This window comes from Euprymna scolopes, chromosome 40 (genome assembly GCF_053919585.1).
Source record: "Euprymna scolopes isolate OS-2025 chromosome 40, ASM5391958v1, whole genome shotgun sequence".
Lineage (NCBI taxonomy): Eukaryota > Metazoa > Mollusca > Cephalopoda > Sepiida > Sepiolidae > Euprymna > Euprymna scolopes.
This window is the reverse complement of record NC_136521.1, coordinates 45777897-45797572: the sequence shown is the minus strand read 5'-3', so window position 1 is coordinate 45797572 and position 19676 is coordinate 45777897. Positions and strand designations below refer to the sequence as shown.

The following is a 19676-nucleotide window of genomic DNA, read 5'->3' as shown; positions in this document are numbered from 1 at the left end:
CGTGTTGTTTTCAAACCTTGTTTAATATTGTATGTCTAAGGCCTTTTTTTTTTTTTCCAGATTATTTTTTGACAATGATGTTAGCGTGGTTGTACCGAAATATGTGTCGCTGGCAACACTTTTCTGGTTGTATGCCACGTGGTTCACCTATTTGTTGCCTTGTATCCTTTGTTGTGTGACCTTTGACCTTTCTGTTCTGACTAAATTGTACATTCACCTAGAGTTTTTGAATTTTTTATTTTTTTATGGTAGCACAGTTTTTTTTTTTAATATAATATCCTATTATAAATTTTCGTACTGTGTGTGTGATGCGGTTTGTCTCAGCCTACAGGCAATCCACCCAGGCAAGTTAGGTACTGAAATGAAGCTTATGACCCTGCGGATGTTTTAGTAATATTTATATCCATATTTGGTGTATGGAAATGCAAAAAAAAATAACGATTTACTAAACAACGTTTTATTTACTGGATACTTTTCCAGTATTCACCAGAAGTTATTATCTCCCTTAGTAAGTTTGATTTACTGTGTGTGTGTGCGTGTGACGCGGTTTATCTCAGCCTACAGGCAATCCACCCAGGCATGTTAGGTACCGAAATGAAGCTTATGACCCTGCGGATATTTTAGTGATATTTATGTCCATGTTTGGTGTATGGAAATGCAAAAAAAAAAAAATGCAAAAAAATAACGATTTACTAAACAACGTTTTATTTATTGGATATTTTTCCGGTACAAGGACTCAAGTTTGCCCAGCAGGGCAAATTTGGGTTCTTGCATAACTTAAAATCATATAAATCAAGATCAAGAGATCATATAAATCAAAATCAAGAGATCAAATTTCAATTACAAAAACTATCTAAATGTAGTTTTAAAAATAGTTTTTTGATTGGCCAGTCAGCCAGGATAGAAACACAATTAGCGCAATTGATATTATTAATAATTTTTATTTTCCTTATGCACTAAAACATAAACGTTTTTTGTTTTTTATTGAGATAGGTAATTTTCTTTACAATATAAAAAAGAAAATGTTATGCATTTCAGACAGTTTAAATGAGTTCAAAGTCTGTTTCAATTTCAAATAGTCACATATTATTCATAGTATTTGGAATTTTCGGACTACTGTCCTCATATTAAGTGTTATTTTCACAATGTTTCGGCCGATGTAACCTCTACGTTCTTCAGGTGTATCTTTTGAGATGAGGATTGATAATTTGTATTCTTCAAATTCTTTGGACTACTGTTCTCATCTTGAGTGTTATTTTCACAACGTTTCAGCCGATGTAACCACCAACTTTCAAGTGTATCTTGTCGAACTCTGAAATCTGCCTGACATTTCAAAGGGAATACTTTCTTTACTTCATGGGAGTAGCATGCTCCTGTTCCATCGTCCATTACTCTGTAAAAGTTGTATTTTGAGTAATGTAAACTGACATCGCATTTATCTCCCCTGTATACGTAGTCCCAAATAATAGCCCTTTATATTCGAGTGGCAATATGCCTTGTTTGGAATGAAAAAGAGTAAAAATAAAGGGGGTAGAGTTTGTTTTTAGCACCTTACATTAAGTGGCTTCATGCCTCGTCTGGAGCAATCCCTATGAAAAAAAAAAGATGAATCTTCCTTTTTCTTTTTTTTTCTTTTTTTTCTTGTGATTTTGTGTACACGCCCTCTTCTTTTATTTTTCAGCTGTTTTTATCCATCGTGATGTTCTTTTTCATGTCCGTTGCATTTTTTCATATTGTTTATCTTCCTTCCTCTCCCACCTCTGTCTCCATTGGGTTCCTTGACATTTTCAAAGATTTTCCGACGCACAACGTTCCATGTGTGTTTGGTCTTTTTACTGCTGTTATGTCGTATAATTTATGGAAAAGTTGGCGCTCAGATCCTGGTTTTATTTCCGCGACCCAAGAAGAAAAGTTTCAGGTAAGACCAGGTAACTCTTGGATTACAAAATCTTCTTTTTTTTTTTTTTTTTTTTTTTTTAAATAAAAAAATATATCTCATGCCTGACACGATCTTCTACCTGTATAGGAGTCAGATATGTCCAAAGATGGGTACTGGGACCACATCTGGGAGGTGCTGCTTAGTGCACCATTTCCTACATTGCAAGAGTACAAAATCAACTTCGAAATCTGAAAGGAGTGAATCCAATCTCCTCATGTTTTGCCCTTTAATCCCTTTTTCACAGAAGAACAATTGCTAGTTTTCCTCTCTCTCTCTCTCTTTCTCTCTCTCTCTCTCTCTCTCTCTCTCTCTCTCTCTCTCTCTCTCTCTCTATATATATATATATATATATATATATATATATATATATACAGTACTGTTTCGCTGTTTCACAGCTCATCAGTGCGGCTAGACAAGCAACTCAGGATCGAAACCCGATCGCCCAAACGACAGTCAGAGCTTCTAACCATTGCACTATATAGCTGCTGCTATGTGGGCAGTGAATTAACAATGTTTTGACATAATCCAAAGTACACAAAGAGCATCGCTTAAGACACTAATGGTGATATATATATATATATATATATATATATATATATATATATATATATATATATATATATATATATAAGAGGCTTCTTCAGTCTTTGACAGACTATGGATATCCACTGTAGGGGGTGACTGTGCGTGAAATTTTTATGGCAGAATGTGCACAATCTCCAACCAAACCTCTCCTGAGTCAACATTGTTAAGTACCAGTGGCAAGTGAAGTACAGGACAACTGGAAACAAATGCCGAGATAAGCAGAAAGCACATACAGTGCTTAGAATTCCCAAATGGTCAACCATCTGGTACTAACCAGGCTCAATGTTGCTTAACTTTGGTGATCTGACGAAAACTGATGTGTCAACATGATTATGATGTGGGTGTGTGTGTGTACATATATATATATATATATATATATATATATAGCATAATATATACTAGCTGTATATATCCGGCGTTGATGGGAATCTTTATTTTAATTTTTGCCTCCTCCTTTCATTTTTAAACTACATTTTTATCATGCATGACATATATATATATATATATATATATATATATATATATATATATATATATATATATACATGACATCTCTTTTACAATTAGTGTTAGGAAGGATCATCATATTATATTTAAGCATATTTTATGACTAGGCGATGCCAGATGGCATACATGTATATATATATATATATATATATATATATATATATATATACATTTTATTCCGGTCTTGAGTTGGTGGTTTCAGAATTCTGCAAGTTATACCCATATCAGCACTTTTGAAGTGAGGATTTGGGGTTTGATTTAAAACAAAGCCTGTTCTTAAATTTTCCCATAATTAAAACACTTTAATCTTCTATTTATTTTTATTTATTTTTTATTTATTTTTTTTCAGACAATTTTAGAATTTGCTGAATTGCAGGCTATCAGTATGAATCAGTTTTGTAGTACGTGCGTTGTGAAGCGACCAATCCGCTCCAAACATTGTTCTGTGTGTAACAAATGCGTAGCCAAAATGGACCATCACTGCCCCTGGGTTGATAACTGTGTCGGTGAGTATAAACTCTCAGTAGGAGTTGTCTTCCTTCTATGATACTAGTAGGGCTACCTAACGTTCCCCAAGACAAAAGTAACCTATTTCTATTAAAACTTCTACCTCTCTCTTTTCCCAACCTCCTTCTTCTCCTTTACTCAGCCCATTCCTCACGAAGTGAACACACACACACACACACAACTGCTTCATATAATAGATTCTCTGAGGAATAAGTCAGCATTTTCTTTCCAAATTAATCCATAATAACATTGAAAAGCCGACATCTTCCCCCTGACAAAACCTAGCTCAGTTGCTCCCTAGAAAATGATTTTTTTTTTTAAAGTTTTATATATATAGATTATCCAGATTAATACTGATCAAGAGTATACCAAGTTTGTGGGCTTTTGTTTTGTAGTTTTCAACTTTTAGCTCAACATACACGCAGACAACTGCTCTTTATATAATAGATTACGAAATTAGTCTCCATAAAATAATTAACAAATAAATAGGATATTAAGATCTATTTAATCGTCAATGTAGACATCAGCACGCCCTCTCTCTGACCTCATTCCATCTCTTAATAAACTTTTAATTCCAAATTAATCAAATTCTTTAGATTTTCAAGCTTTCTACTCCAATAATTTCTTCGTCAAAACTGGAACTCCCTTTGTGGATTCTGCTTTCCCAACTGTACTAACATGCAGAAATTCAAGTGTAATGTGAACAGACATCTTGCTGCTCAACCCCCTTCATAATATCTCTGCAACTTATGTCCCCTACTTCAAAGTAGCATTGTGTTTTGTTTGGAGTGAAAATTGAATTAAAAAAAAAAAAATTATAAAAAGAAATCTTCAAACTCCCCAGCAACATGTATTGGTACAATACAATGAAGATATTGCCAAGACTGCAGCAAAGAAGGTGGGCGTCCTATATCGTGCTAGAAAATTACTTACACCAAAAAGTATCTTATATCTTTACAAAGCCATAATTTGCATGAAGTATTGTTATCACATCTGGATTGATGCATTTACCACTAGTCTTCTCTCATTCTTAGCCAGGACTAAAAAAAGTCTCAAATATAATCGGCCCCGCACTGTCAGCTCAACTTCAACCGCTGTCATATTGCCGTAGTGTTGCATCCCTATGCCTCTTTTACAAGTACTTTAATGGAAGGTACTCTGATGAACTCCATGAAATTAAGAGTCAATGTTACCATAAGAAGAATCTGGAATTATACTGTTGACAAGTAGATTCAAATTAAAATCCAAAATGTCATCTTTTCGTCTTGAAAATACTTAACCTCCCATATCTTTTTAATCTGTTTTCTTAATCTATGATTTTTAATTTATCCTTTAACTTAAAAAAAAATTTTTTTCCCCATTTTATGAACTCTTTGCACAAGATTTTTTTTTCTTTCTTGCATTATGACTAGTTTTCATATGTGTTTCAATTAATGCCAGTAACATCAAATTCATAGATTCGCTATAATATTCATTTGCTAATATCTTTCCTCTGATGAAAAGATGCATTTCCTTGAAACTCTGTGGATTAACAAAATTTCAGCATATCTTATTTAAGTATCTTGTCGAACAATAAATTCATGTAAAATATAATTAACAGCCTTAAATTTGTGTTTAATATAATATATATATATATATATATATATATATATATATAACTACTTCATTTACTCACATAAATTTAATATACGAAAGTATAGATTTATGCGTAAACTTTAAGTATTTACTTCAAAAGTGCTCAATACGTAGGTAGAGCTAGTTAGTAATTTATAAAATATATATGGCGATTAAGCTACACTGAATATTCTGCGTTTCATCCACTATAGGATTCGTCAGGCTTATGCGCGAATTTTGTGGTTTCTTCTTGTTTTTATATATGTTGAGGATTTCTAGTTAGTCAATCAGCTTTCTAGTATCCACCGCGCCCCCTCCTATCAGCCAATGGGCATGCATTTTATCGAACAAAGGATCTGTTTTAGAACTAGGTTAGTGGTTTAAGGTAGATCTTTTCCTTCCTTTTTTTAAATTTTTTTTTATTATATATATATATATATATATATATATATATATATATAATGTCAGCCCCTTATATATATATTTCTGTGGAAATCTACTTTAATTCCATATAATATATACAAATCCTTATTTAAGAAGCTCAATGTAATTACAGAGCAATATAGTGAATGAATGACAAAAGTCTATATTCCAAAGTTCATGATGTTGGCCATCTTACAATTTATTCCTTTAATTCAGTTGACATTTACAATTCTTGACAGTATATATATATATATATATATATATATATATGCGATAACAAAAAAAGAAACAAAAATCTTCAACTGTTTTTTTTTCTGAGAAACATATCTGTCTCTGATGAGCTGTTTGGTGAATTTCCGCTATTCAGCAAGAAACATGTAAGACGTACTACCATACTAGATTAACATGAATTTTTAATTCTACCGTGTTTGGATTTTACCATTCTTGGATTTTTTACCCTTCACCGGACTATCTATTCATGTGAAATCTTTTTATCATTTTTCTTTTACCTCCTATTCCCCTTACCTCACCCTTTTTTTTTAACCAAGTAAGATTTGTGACTTACTTGTAGTTTCACTAAATACTTTTACATGCAAAATCCGATCCCGCATTTTGCTAATTCCTGCCCTCTGATGAGAAGGAGAGTATTTCTTCGAAACTCCGCGGATTAAGGACTATCCACTTATCTTGTGCTTCCTTTTTAAAATTAAATATGTTTTTAACTCTTTTTCAAGATGTCTTTTAACATGTTTTATTAATCATTTGTTCATATATATATAGATATATATATATTTTGGAAAAAAGGACTCCAGCAGAGTGCTCTATTATAAGGAAAAATCCGAAAATAAGAGCGTATTATTTGTTTTATTTACAGAAAGTTTAGATAAGTCATTGGTTTAAATTAAGGCTAGACAATCGAAAATGACATTCAAGATGGGAACAGTAGTCTGAATAATCCAAAATAATAATAATAAAAAAAAAAGAAAATTTGAAATGTGGGGTGGGGGTGGGGGTCATTTCCAAAAGTATCATTAAATAAGAAATTTTTAAATATTTTATTAAAATTTTGTTTTCTTATTTATTTTCAGGTGCTTTGAATCATAAATATTTCCTTGGCTTTCTGGTTTTTGTACTTGGAACGTTGATCATCTATCTTCATAGTTGTGCTCTCTGTAAGTATATGCGTGTATGTGAATATCTATGTGTGTGTATGTAAGTATTTATGTAAATGTGTGTGTGTGTGCATTACATATGTAAGTGTGTGTGTGTATATGTAAATATGTATCTGTGTGTGTTATGTATGTATGTGATGCGTGTTTATATAAATATGTATGTGTGTGTGGGTTACATATGTGTTTTTATGTAAATATGTATGAGTGTTTATGTAAATATATATCTGTGTGTTATGTATGTGTGCATGTGTTAAGTGTATGTAAATATGTATGTGTGTTACGCGCACGTTTGTGTAAGTATGTGTGTTATATATATGTGTAGTGTTTTGTATATGTGTGTATGTAAGTATGTATGTGTGTGTATTTGTTTTTTGTTTCATCAATTTTCTAGTTAAGAATTCTCCCTATACTAGAAAACAAAAATAAAGAAAAATTTTTATGATATACGTACCCCTGTGTGATATTTAATTGCAGGTACTTTGCATGAAGAAACGAAAAATATCATATTCCAAAAATCACTTAAATTATTATTTTTAAATAAGAAAATCAACTTTTTTGAATAAAGAAGAGCATTTGTCTTGCCCACCGTTTTGAAAACGATCTAAAAAGTAATAAGGGAGATAACTCAATAATTCAAACCTGCTATAGTTATGTTGTAATGCCGACAAATTCCCACTAATCACTTAAAAATGATTTTCTGTATAAAAATAAAACTACTTGATCAATTTACACGCAACGCTTCTCTCTGCCGTTTTTATTACATTTGTTGGGTAAATAACTCAAAAGCAGATGAAAAAAAAAAAAACCATTAGTTATCTCCCCCTGTTGTCACTATAACTTAAATAATAGTAAAACATTAAGGTGTCTTGTAAAAGATATTATCAATATATGCATTTTCATTTATTCATCTTTCAACAAAGATTTGTTGAAAGATAAATAAATGAAAATGCATATATTGATAATAACTTTTCCTTAGGTATGAATCAAAATGTTATTCTATGTAATTACAAATTGAATTATATTACTTCGAAAAATCTCTGGAAAAATCAAGCATATAGGCATCCAGTTATGAAGGAGCTTGTAATATAGAACGCAATCAAATCTAAACATTTGGTGCAACTACAGTATAATAATGAAATTTGCCAAATGAAAAAAACGATAAAAATAAACAATGATATCTACTGACTTTTTGTGTCAGTTCCAACTAAAAGCAATGTGATCTACTTAATTGGCATGCCAGAAGTACTTAAATATTACCCCATCATTTAAAAACAAAACATGAGTTTTCGCTTTTTATTAAAAAAAAGTTGCCATATTTCTTTGGGAAGACTTAACAAGGGAAGTAACTCAGTTATGCCAAAAACAAGGCAAAGGCACCGTTAATGGTTAATTTTATTTTTATTGCGGACTATTATCCTCTCTTTTCTTAGTTGTTTCACGACGTTTCGGCCAACTATTCCTCTGGCCTTCGTCAGGTGGTAACCGCGATGGATAGGAACTCTGAATCTCCTGACTGCATTCACTGCAATTACTGTCTTCCATAGTTGTTGTCGTCTCACCACGTTTTGGCCAAGTAAGCCTCTGGCCGGCTTTGGATAGGATTGAAACCGTAGCTTCAGACAATTCTCACCTGGAACCTTAGAGATTCAACGTCTCTATCAACTGCGCTTCGGGGCTATGGTGCAGTTGATAGAGACGTTGAATCTCTACGGTTCCAGGTGAGAATTGTCTGAAGATAGCGGTTTCAATCCTACCCAAAGTCGGCCAGAGGCTTACTTGGCCAAAAATGTGGTGAGACGACAGAAATGCAGTCAGGAGATTCAGAGTTCCTATCAGTCGTGGTTAGCAACTGACGAAGGCCAGAGGAATAGTTGGCCGAAACGTCGTGAAACAACTAAGAAAAGATGAGGATAATAGTCCACAATAAAATAAAATTAATAAATAATACTCATCTCAATAAATTCCAATTAAATAATATTGGCAATAGTTATATACTATTTACCTCCCTTTTGAACTCTCTGGTGTGTTTTTAGCCAAATAAATAATTTCTTTGATTATTTTTTTTTCTACCTTATCGCTTTTCGTAATTTTGGGATATATTCATTACTGTAACATGACAATTAAGTAGAGACCTTTGGTTTGCATCGAAACTCATTATTAGAAATTTCAAATTTCGCTATATGTTGGCACATTTTTCTTTTCTGTTCATTTAGTTTGGGCTCACAATTGTCCGTGGGATTTTTACGAAGAAGGAATCACTGGCATCCTCACAAAAATATTCACAACGTCTCCTTGGGTTGGTTGGACAGCTATCAATGCGTTAGGGCACAGCATTTGGGTGACACCTGTCTTAGTTTGTCAATTGTACCAGGTGAGTAGCTTGTTTACCTCCCCTTTCCTTCACACAATTACTGTTTCAGTTAAAATTTATCTGTGTTTCCATTAAGTTTATTTAAGTTTTGGAAAGTTGTTATTCTATATATATATATATATATATATACAATATTTATTATGACACTATATATACATATTTCAAGGTCGTACCATTGGTTTCGATACACCGAAAACAGTAATAATATACTGTGGAAAATCGGTATAATCTCTTCGGCGAATTTCATATTTAAAAAATATCGTTTTAAAACGATATTTTTTAAATATGAAATTCTGAGTCTTAAACGCTCGTCTAACGTTTCTTCTATGTTCGTTCATTTTACATTAGTTCCAGATTTTTCTTTGTCGCCGAAGAGATTATACCGATTTTCCACAGTATATTATTACTGTTTTCGGTGTATCGAAACCAATGGTACGACCTTGAAATATGTATATATAGTGTCATAATAAATATTGTATCTTCAGCTCTCACATCTACGATCGAGCACTTTATTGGATTTTTTTCATCACCCCTGGACACGCTATATATATATATATATATATATATCCCGGCTGTGCTATTAAAAAAATGCTCTTCCGAGGTTGCTCCAGTTCTCTCCAAACTTTACAATAAATGCCTTAACGAATCTTGTTTTCCCGACTGCTGGAAAACCGCTTCTGTGGTACCAGTCTTCAAGAATTCTGGTGAAAGAACTGACCCACTAAATTATCGCCCCATTAGCCTCCTCCCGCTTTTCGCCAAAATATTTGAGTCCTTAGTTAATCAAGCCCTAGTCCAGCACCTAACAGCTGCTAAACTCCTGACTGACAAACAATATGGATTCAGGCAAGCCCGTTCAACAGCAGATATCTTAACTGTAGTTTCTGAACGTATATACCGTTCATTGGATAAAACAGGGGAGGGTAGAGCGGTGGCCCTTGATATATCTAAGGCTTTTGACAGGGTATGGCACGATGGTCTTCTAAGGAAAATTAGATCATATGGAATCACTGGAAGAATTCATAATGTAATTAAATCCTTCTTAAGTAATAGAAAAATCCAAGTTGTCCTCGACGGACATACATCCAAACAATATGACATAAATGCGGGAGTACCTCAGGGGTCTATCCTTGGACCTCTATTATTCCTGATATTCATAAACGACCTCCCTGATAATATTGTTTCGGAGATGGGTATATTTGCTGATGACACCACTCTCTATCACAGATATGAGGGGGAAAACAAATGAACACATATCCAAGGAAATGGCAGAAACACTAGAGGACGACCTCCAATCCGTAGTGGAATGGGGACAAAAATGGTTGGTCACATTCAATGCTGCTAAGACTAAGCTTGTTTCCTTCAATAACTACATGAAACCTTCTCTGCCACCAATAGCAATGGCCAAGAACACATTGCCTGAAAGTACTTCTTTTAAACTCCTCGGCCTAACGTTTACAGGGAATATGAACTGGAATAGATACATTGAGAGCATTGCCAAGGCTGCTGCAAGGAAGGTTGGCTCCCTCTACCGTGCTAGAAAACTACTTACGCCTGACAGTATCCTATACCTCTATAAGGCAACCATTCACCCATGTATGGAGTACTGTTGTCACATCTGGGCTGGTGCATCTGTTGCTTGTCTCTCGCTCCTGGACAGGGTTCAAAAAAGAGTCACCAACCTGAACTGTCATCTAGGCTTCAACCTCTGTCCCATCGACGAGATGTTGCATCCCTCTGCCTGTTCTACAAATATTTTAATGGTGAATGCTCTGACGAACTGCAAACACTTGTACCTCCCCGACGTGACTACCCCCGACAAACCCGACAAGCTACTAAGTCTCATCCCTTTACAGTAGAGATCCCTAGGTGCAAGAAAGCCTTTTACTCCAATAGTTTCTTCCCCAGAACTGCGGGTCTTTGGAACTCCCTTCCGGGATTCTGCTTTCCCAACTGCAATGATATGCAGAAGTTCAAGTGTAATGTTAACAAACATCTTTTTACTCTTCTCCCTTCATAATGACCCCGCTAATTAATTCCCTAATAGTAGCCCCCTGCTTCAAATTTCTACAGGTCCCACTGATATGTAATTATTTATTATAATAAATTATTAAAGATGTAAGTGTTTTATTTTTTCAAGAATCATCAGTGAGGATGGTACGATTACTGCCAGTCAAGAGTTTCGAACCCAGCCATGAAGCCATCTCTGACTCCATTAGCAAGGAACAACGTTAAAAAACGACCCTGGTGTCTAACTCTGTCCCGTGGGGAGGCATTGTAAATAGGAACCACACGGTCAACCTTAACCATGAGAAATATCGTTGAAATTTAAACATTTATTATTGTTGAGACATCCGATGATTATAACATGATCTGCGCATGCAAGCTTAAGTGACCGACTTTAATTTGAACTTTAAAGTGTTCAACGATAAGAACTAAGTTCTTGTTGATATATAATATACATTATATATATATAGTTTTGTGTGCCACTCCCTCAAACACTTAAAGTCCATGAGCCCAAATGCCTGAGGGAGTATCTATACAAAGATGATGTTACAGAGTCTTAGCTTTGTACGACAGCTAAGTCTCTCTCTCGGTTCAAAATGTTGAGATCCAGCAACAAGCAAGAGCAAGATAGCCAGCAACAAATTAAACTGCAGACCAGCTTAATGCGGGTACTGGTCTTCCGTATATATATATATATATATATATATATATATATATATAGGTATTCGATAATTATTATAGTAAATAATAATGTCAGACCCTTTAAGAAATTTGTTTCTTATCGGTGAGCACTTTCAGTTGTAATGAAGTCGGTCAACTTAGCTTATACGCGCAGATCATCATATAATGATTAGATCACTCTGACTGGCGTTAAAAGCATTTAATAAGAATAAATATTTAATTTCAATTGTATCTTTCGGGTTTCACAGTAGCCGAATAGTTCGAGTCCTTGTTAATGAAGCCAGACATGACTTCTGTTGCCGGGGTTTGAATCTCTCGACTGGCATTAATTATGACACCCTGCACTGATGATTCCTGAAAGAATGAAACACTAGTGTCTGTAGGTATTTAATAATTATTATAGTATATATATATATATATATATATATATATATATATATGAACAAATGATTAATAAAACATGTTAAAAGACATCTTGAATTGAGCTTTTACATCTGGCTGAGTTTATTTTACTTGTAAATATTAACTCTTTAATATTTATAATATATTTTAAGTTTACCATTTTGATTACCTTGGTAAACTTATTGCAATTTTATATATATATATATATATATATATATACATATATAATCTGAGGTTATTGTTTTCTAGAGATTAAGTAACCAATGAAGTTGAACGAGATTAATACAAGAGTGCTAAATACCAAAGTAGAGCAGGGTATACTCTTTATTTGTTTTTACATAAACAGTAATATGTTGCTACACAGTCATGAGTATGTTTCGGTTAGCTAGTTTCTAGTAACTAGAGACTTCTTTAGGCGATACAGCTTATATGAAAGCAAACTTTGCTTTCGTATAAGCTGTATCGTCTGAAAAAGTTATTAGTAACTAGCTGACTGAAATATGCTCATGACTGTGTAGCAATATATTACTGCTTATATAAAAACAAATAAAGAATGTGTATATATAAGTAAATTTTTGGTACAGCAAAATGGAAGGAGAAATTTCAGAGGAAACATAATTTAATTTAAATACCAAAAAAACAAAAAAAACGGGCAGGTGAAATTATTAAAATTTTCCTTAAGGCCTTATCGTCTGACCCTCTAAGAGGAAATGTCAGAATGATAAATTAAAAACTAAGAAATGAATGAGGAAAGAAGGGAATTTGGTTTCAGTTGGAAGATCAGTGAGAAAAAAAAAAAAAAAAATATCTCACTGTTCAGGTGGTTTTAAATCAATAAATATCTCCAACTGATGTTTCAAAATCTTTTGTCTATATATATATATATATATATATATATATATATATATGAAAAACCAAAATTATTTGACTATTCCATCACAACTCATGTTCTTTTTTTTTTTTTTTTATCAGATTATGTGGCTTGGTATGACAACCAATGAACGTGTCAACATGGCTCGATACAAACACTTTCATCACAGCAAGCAAGAAAATGGAAAGATTGAATACAGAAGTCCGTTCCAGTGAGTAGATTTTTAGTTTGAGAATAATATATCACAGTCAAATTAATGAATGTGATGATCAGTGGTTGTTGTTGTTGTTGGGTATAATTCATTTTGTATGAATCAGATGATTATTGTTGGCATTCGTTTCCCTGGTATCTTTCTAGTTAGAATTCCTTCTAGAAAGACATTTAGATTACTTACATGAATTCTGTCAAGTGTAATGTGAACAGACATCTAGCTGCCCAACTCCCTACATTGTATCCCTGCAAATTTGGTCCTAAATAGTAGCCCTTTATGATTTAGTGGCACTGTGCATTGTTTGGGGGTGAAAAAACAGTTTTAAAAAATGAGACCGGGTAGTTACGGGAGGGACCAGTATTCCTAGGTGAAAGCGTTTCTGTGATACAAACTGGATTTAAACTTGGCACACCTAAGTTGTCAGTCCGTGTTGTTAACCACTTAGCCACAGTCACCTCCCTGATGGTGGTGATAATTGGGGAATGCATAATGCCGCTGAATGCATGGGGTAATCTCATTTCTTTCATACCTGCACTTAAGAAGTTTTCGACCACACTCCTGGACCAACAAAAAAATTAGTGTTTTATACATATAGTTAAACTTTCATTAAAATCAGAAGTTCGAAGTTGAAGTTTTAAGGGGGTTGTGTCCCTTTGTTTTGTTGTTGATCATTTATTTCGAATAAATCAAATAATTATTGTTGGTATTCGTTTCCCTGGTATCTTTCTAGTTAAAATTTCTTTCTAAAAAAACATTAGATTACTTACATGAAGGACTATGTGAAGGTTGCCAACATCCTAAGCTAAGTGTTTTGGTCCTGTTTATGGGTCATAATATTAAGGTGGTGGCGGCGGCGGCAGAATGACATTAGATTACTTACATGGAGGACCACATAAAGGTTGCCAACATCCTAAAGGAAAATTTATTATTTTTTTTTTTTTTTTTGTGGGACGAACTGGCATGTTGTCAGTTGTCAGTCCGTGTTGTTAATATTTTTGGTATAATGGGGTATAGTTACAAAAAATTGGAAGGTTCTATTTATAGACAGGGGTGAAACAAAACTGACCAATCAAATGGAGCTGCGCTCTGCTAGCAACCAATCAGAAACTGGAATCATTCCATAAGTATACTGAATTTCTTAAGAATTCTTACACAGCTTTTCATCTTCACACACTAAGGAACTCTGCTTTTCAAAACTTCTTTGTATTGACTATCTACTGGAAAGTCTTTAAGTTTGTTTTTTACAATTCAAAGCTTCTCTCGATTAATACTGCCATTTTGTTTGAAACAACATCTCTATTCTAAAATGACTTACAACTGAATAATTTGAAACAATTTGGATGATATTGTCTATGCAAATTCTATCAAACGTTAGGTATTTGGATGTAGAAAGGAAGATCTTTTTCTATTTTATTTCATTCTATTTCGAGGTGAGTTCTTGCTGTGAATGTTCTGCAAGAAAAATAAACAAATATAGGAGACCAGTCGAGCACCTTCAGCTTTATATAGCTGAAGTAAAAAATTGTTGAGGATTTATCCTGGACTGGTGTGAAAAAATGCCGGGTGGAAAGACCTGGGAGGGTGGATCACCTAGGTAATACCTCGGCATAATTAAGAGGGTATGACTAAAAAAAAATTAGAAGGTTCTATTTATAGACAGGGATAATAAGAATTGGCCAGTTGGATGAAACAAGGCTCTACTACTGACCAATCAAAAACCGGAACTATTCTATAAAATATACTGGGTGTTTTAGAATTTCAGCAGATGCTTTTTTTGTCTTTACACAAGAACGAACTTTGCTCTTTGTCTCAGAACTACTTTGGATTAGCTATCTACTGGAAACTCTATTCTTTGTATTCGTCTGCAAGCTGTACACTCTTTAACCCTTATCCTTGAGTGGCCTCTTGGCCTTGATAATGTGGTGATGCCTTGGCCTTGATAATGTGGTGATGCCTATGTAAAAAAAAAAAAAAAAAAAAAGAAGCTTTTACAATTCAAAACTTTTCTGGATTGATACTGCCATTTTGTTTGGAACAACTTTTTTATTCTAAAACTAAAATGGCTTGCAACTCAAAAGATAATGATTTTTTTTGTTTGCTCCCTTTGTCAAAATATGTACAGTCCCTGATCATCTATCGTATAAAAAGCGAAAGTGTGTGCGTGTTGATTGTTTTTTGTATCTCCAGCAAAAGTTTTTTTCGTGTCACTTAACTATTTAATCATATAATTTCAACCATTCTCAATTCCGCTGCCCTCGTAGCATCACGGTAAGTTATCAGGTTATTCGCCTCAAGGCTTTGGGTTCAAGTCTACCTCCCAAAACCTTTTTTTCCTACACACACACACCGACAAACACCCGGACAACGCCGGGCACTCCCACTAGTCTATTATATAAATCTCACCTGTTTGTTTAAATGTATGTATGTATATATGTTTGTATGCCCGCCTAAAACTTTCGGCAGAGGTGACGGATTTTCATGAGATTTGTATCGTTTTGAAGTACGACCCTTCGGATGACAAATATCGAAAAATTGGCTAAAAACATTAATTCCTTCACTCTCAATTGGGCACTTTTCTACAAGGAGGGGTCGCTTTTTTGCCAATATTTTCGAAAGTTATCCTCTCTTTTCGATTGACTAGCCTTAATTTAAACCTTCGCCACTTCCGGTTTGGTGATGGACACAACGGCAAAGACGTCACTTTTTTTTTTTTTTTTTTGCTCAACACACATCTCCAAACACCCAGGCAAGTGTAACAATAAACAGTCAAAACAGACATTGAACAGAATGTCAGTCCATGTTGTTAACCACTTAGCCACTATCACCTTCCTGATTCTAGTGTTAGAAAGCTCTCAGTTTATAGAAAAGGAATTAAGTACAACCTGTGGTACTTGTAAGGGGTATGCAAGATGTGTAGTGAAAGCACAGGTTGCAAGGGTTGAGAAATTTCAACCTACACGAGTAATTTCACTTTTTGTTTGTCTGCTTGAAGCTAAACAAAAAAAAAATGGATGACAATTCAGATGTGGAGAAAGTATATTTAGATGGCAAAGCTACTGAAATTATCCAGAAGTTTTGTACCTTGGTATAGCATTGGAGCACAGTGGGGAGCTGGTGCGATTACAAGCATTAGAAATGGATTGAGTAACGTTCAAGGAATTATAGCAGAGAAGAGATCTCCCTGCGAGATTGAACGAGAGTTAAGCTAATTTACATATAGATCGACTCACGCAAAAAGCATAAAACCGGTTGACGTCTAAAAGGCAAACGACACATGCTGAGTATCCACCATGACGAACTGACCCCGCTAAAGAACTTCTCCTATTACGAATCAGCAGAGTGTTCCAACTATCATCCAAGGAAAGAGTTCCTCAGGTATGTATGTTCAGTGTGATGATGGGCAGTGAGGGTTGAGGACATGTGTTGCATGGAGAAATAATATGAGAATGATACAATGTATGTGTAAGGTTACATATGGAGTAAGTTTAAGGAACTTCTGTTATTACTAATTAGCAGAGTGTTACCACTCTATTACCCAAGGGAAGAGTCACCTCCCTGCTGAAGTTGATGTCACTGCTTTATGCTGATGATTACTTCATAAAAGACACTAAATCCAACTGAAAATGATTTTTTTTTTTTTGCTACCATGTAAAACAGCCATTAAACTGCTGCTGCTGCTGCTGATGATGATGATGATGACAACAATTATTATTATTATCATTATTATCCTTTTTTTCTTCTTTACAGTCGTGGCTGCATTAAAAACCTCATCGATGTGATCGGCTGGAGTTGCTGCGGCCTTTTCCGACCTCAAACCTGTGACTGGAGAAAAGTCAATGATTTTGTCGGAGACCCGCCTAAGGTGTACCCAAGTATGAACGCCCGCGAGAACTACCAATTTGTGTGACACGTCTGATTATAATTCGCAGGGAACGTCGTCTGTATGCACTCCGATAATTCTCTTCCAGCACCTTCCCCTCCTTGATGTGTGTGTGGGGGGGGGGGGATTTGCAACAGCAACAAAATACCCAATAACAAGACAAAACCTTCAGTTCCTTAAAGGATGGAATCGAGGCAGATGTGAGGCGGGAAGAGCCCCACTTCCTTCCTCCATTTTAATCAGCTTCCAAGAATTTTGGTATTTTGTCAGCTTTGACAAAATGAACCAGTTTCTGAAAAAAAAAAAGACATTCTTTTTTTTTTTTTTTTTTGGTGCTTATTTAAAATTCGAATTAATTTAAAAAAAAAAATACAGAAAAATCTTTTTGATGTACATACTCGTCACAGAATGAAGAAATCATATTCCAAATATCACATAAATTGATCAAGTATTTTTTTTTTAACTAAGAAAATCAAATTTTATAATTTTTAGCAATTAAAAAGGTTTAATTATTTTAAATACAAAGTCTCTGTAATCGAGTTGTTGCCCTTGAATTTTAACACATTCTAAAACAATATGGCCACTCCTGGCCTCCGTCTCGTCTCTTCATAAAAATTTGATTTTTTTAATTTAAAAGAAACCTGCGATTTACCTGATTTTTTGAATATGACATCTTCGTTCCATGACAGGTACGTACATCATAAATATTTTTCTGTATTTTTTTTTTTAATACGTGTAATTCTAAATAAGCACCTTTTTTTTTTTTAAATCTATCTTCATCTTGAAAATGATATTTTATTTTTATTCCTTTTTTTCCTTTGCAATGAAATAGACACTAACTTAATGGAAACAATCTGAGGGTCTTAGTGAAAAGGTGAAAGAAAAAAGGGTTCTTGTCCAGAATTCTCCCTATATTGAAAAACAGAAATAAAGAAAAATATGTGTGATTCATGATGAAACGTATTCCAAAAATCACATAATTTTTTTTTTTTTTTTTTTTTTTTTTTTTTTTGACAAAGGGGCTTACCACATATCAAGGCCTGGAGGCCACTCGAGGATAACAGTTAATATCTGTATTGTAGTCATTTGGAACAGTTGCGTAATAATTGTTTGTTGTGGAAGTTTGTTATAACTAGATTATTTATGGGGACGGTTCAAAAAGAATTTGTTTATGTTGGACTTGAGGATGATGATATTGTAGTCAGCTGGAAAGCAGACCAGCGGAACAGAGTTCCGCAGGCAAGCAGTTCTAGGAAAGGAGCTTTGTTCACGAATCCACGTCGAGTAGTTTTATTTTTAAATAAGGAAATTAAATTTTATGGGTAATCAGTGAGCGACTGTCTTGCCCACCATTTTGAAAGCAATCTCAAGATACAGCATTAATTCAAACTTACAGGATTTTTTGTTGTAATGCCTATGAATTCCTATTAATTGTTTAAAAATGATTTTCTTTATGAAAATAAAACTACGTAATCAAATTACGTGATTTTTGGAATATAATATTTTGATTTCGTCATGAGTATGTGCATTATTCAGATTTTTTTTGTTATTTTGTTTTTTTTAATATAGGGGAGATTCTGGACAAGAACTAGAAAAAAAATCTGCATTTTTTTTTTTCCAAAAGCAAAGGCTATTGTGCTCCCCTAAAATAAACGTTATGATAATTCTGGCCAATTAATTCCCTTATATTAATGATAATAATAATTAATACCCTAGCCACCATATTTCCTTATTCATCTACTGATATTTTTTACTTCAACATCTGCTTGCAAACTTTCCTTCCATGTGGCCGTCTCTACGCATTTCTTTCATCACGTCATATTCTGATGGTAAGAGCGGAAACGGATCCCTAACTTCTTCCCGATGTAATGTTTCGCTTTCCTTCTCCTCTGTTGGTTGCCTGACTTTCAAAGCAAAAAACAAACACAACCCTTTTTTTTTCTGATCAGTTCGAAAGAAAAAAACTGTTCTTAACTGTTTCAGCTTTTATTTTATTTTATTTTTTTTTACCAAGTCTTCCTTCATCATTTCTGCTTCACCATATTGTCCAGGGAGGGGAGGGGGGTTCACTGTCTTCATTGTCACGTTGTCTCTGCGCCATTATCCTCTCATCACCCGTTCCATTTTCGCAAAAAAAAAAAAAAAAATTGTTATTTTCAAAATATTTTATTTCATTTATAAAATAAGGTTTTTATGTGTTTTCATTTTTGTATCAGACGGTTTTTTTTTCCTTTTTTTTTTTTCTTTTTTTTTTTTTGCAGTGGGTGGGGATAAAAAGTAATTTTATATTTGAGTTATTTCTTCTTTTATAAATTTAAAAAAAAAAAAAAAAAAAGCTTTCAATATATTATTTAGAAGACTCCCGATTGGCTAGGGAACAAAGTGTAAAACCTGTCCTGATGCTGCACTTCATCTTTTTTCTATTCGGTTGATGGAGAAATCCTTCACAACTGAGACAGTTTTCTTTTTTTTTGGGGGGGGGGGTCCCAATCTAGATTTCCTGTTT

At 33.9% G+C, this 19676-nt stretch overlaps 1 protein-coding gene across 1 annotated transcript in view; it reads left to right on the top strand.

The window, feature by feature from the left end:
- The window catches only part of LOC145265529 (palmitoyltransferase ZDHHC17-like), a 125817-nt gene extending 106443 nt beyond the window's left edge, over positions 1-19374 (top strand). Inside the window, exons 9-15 of the mRNA XM_080121457.1 lie at positions 61-161; positions 1794-1918; positions 3381-3537; positions 6664-6747; positions 8961-9118; positions 13181-13290; positions 17038-19374. Of these exons, the coding sequence (XP_079977583.1) occupies positions 61-161; positions 1794-1918; positions 3381-3537; positions 6664-6747; positions 8961-9118; positions 13181-13290; positions 17038-17197 (895 nt within the window). The 3' untranslated portion in view covers positions 17198-19374. The remainder of the gene's footprint in view (positions 1-60; positions 162-1793; positions 1919-3380; positions 3538-6663; positions 6748-8960; positions 9119-13180; positions 13291-17037) is intronic.
- The last annotated feature ends 302 nt before the right edge of the window (positions 19375-19676 follow it).